Source organism: Sphaeroforma arctica, assembly GCF_001186125.1.
Source record: "Sphaeroforma arctica JP610 unplaced genomic scaffold supercont1.227, whole genome shotgun sequence".
Taxonomy (NCBI): domain Eukaryota; class Ichthyosporea; order Ichthyophonida; genus Sphaeroforma; species Sphaeroforma arctica.
Window position 1 is genome coordinate 50,459 of NW_014040331.1, and position 1,816 is coordinate 52,274.

At 37.7% G+C, this 1,816-nt stretch overlaps 1 protein-coding gene across 1 annotated transcript in view; it reads right to left on the reverse strand.

The window, feature by feature from the left end:
- SARC_04178 (hypothetical protein) overlaps positions 1 to 1,816 on the reverse strand; it is a gene marked incomplete at both ends in the record, with an annotated part of 15,843 nt that overhangs the window by 7,069 nt on the left and 6,958 nt on the right. The window contains 3 exons of the mRNA XM_014302000.1: positions 53 to 190; positions 512 to 649; positions 1,237 to 1,337. Of these exons, the coding sequence (XP_014157475.1) occupies positions 53 to 190; positions 512 to 649; positions 1,237 to 1,337 (377 nt within the window). The remainder of the gene's footprint in view (positions 1 to 52; positions 191 to 511; positions 650 to 1,236; positions 1,338 to 1,816) is intronic.

A 1,816-nucleotide genomic window follows, 5' to 3' on the forward strand; every position in this document is an offset into this window, starting at 1 on the left:
TATATATATATATATATATATATATATATATATATATATATATAATACTTACCATCAACTCGGCCGTTTTCGAACGGATCAGATCGAACTTGTCGCGTATGATTGGCACAAACACCTTGGAGATCAGCGCGGGATTGGCGCATGCGGTGAGAATCCGTTTCATTGTACAATCCGAGCACTGTATAAAAAACTGCAGAGAATTTTTTTTGCGTTACTCGACTATATCTCAGAGTTTGTACATATCCGACAGAACATTGTAAACCGTAGTTGCGGACGTGTGTTCGTAATTTTGCCATCTGTTAACTGAGTATGATCTCAGTATTGGTCCACACAAACACACGCATACACACACATATATATATACATACATACATATATATATATATATATATATGTATATATATATATATATATATGTATATATATATATATATTCATATATACATATACATACAAAAAAAAGACAGTCTCAAAAACCACGTGTAGAAAACCCAATACCCACAGCACCCACCTGGTTGCGATGCAGGAGCCGCATGAGCACGCTGATGACTTCCGGGACAAATACCTTGAAGTGCGGTCCCATAGTTTGGGCCAGATGACACAGAGTCACACACGCTTCCTTGGACACCTGAGACCTCAAGTCCAGGGCCTGGGCCATGGGAGTGGTTGATAGGGTGTGTCAGTGAGTACTGTGGGTGGTGGGCGTTGGTAGTAATAGGACTGTCTATCGACATTTGTGAGCTCGAGTTAAATGTGTATGGTGGATAAGTTTTTAACATATTGTTGTCTGGCATCAACACATGATTGTACCGTTGTTAAATACAGCATACCATGTAATCACCCATCAACACGTTCTAACCTATTGTTAATTACATCATACCATGTGGTCACCCATCAACACATTCTAATCCTATTGTTAAGTATAACATACCATGTGGTCTCCCATTAACACATTCTAATCCTATTGTTAAATACAACATACCATGTGGTCACCCATCAAAACATTCTAATCCTATTGTTAAGTATAACATACCATGTGGTCTCCCATTAACACATTCTAATCCTATTGTTAAATACAACATACCATGTGGTCACCCATCAACACATTCTAATCCTACTGTTAAATACAACATACCATGTGGTCACCCATCAACACATTCTAATCCTATTGTTAAATGTAACATACCATGTGGTCTCCCATTAACACAGTATAATACTACTATTAGTATAACATACCATGTTGTCCCCGATGAACGGGATGATGCGCTTGGCCTGTGACATGTAGTCTGGCAGGGCTGTGACGTCACTGTTGAGGTACGTTCGCATCGTCCGCAACTCTGCCATGTAAACACAACACACAGTTAAGAACACACATTCAACAACACACAGTTAATAACACACATTTAATATTCTTTCATAACTTATATTACGATAAACACGTGTTCATAACGTTTATTACGACAAACATGTGTTCATGGGGTTATTGCTCGCTGAACCTTTCATAAACGTTCAGGTCCAGTGAGAGACTCAGCGGATACTCCAGGTTTTAGTATGAACTATGTTCTGATGCTTAAGCGTGTCTTGGCCTATGAATATATCGTTCCATTATTCGGGTTCACTCGCAATATTGAAATTTGTCTTACCTGGCCGTGAGGCCTCACAGGCAGGAGAAATAGTGGGTGTACATACATGATACAGACAAACGCACACACACCGATATATATATATATATATATATATATATATATATATATATATATATATATATATANAAAANACTACTAACTAACTACTAAACTAAACTAACTAACTAACT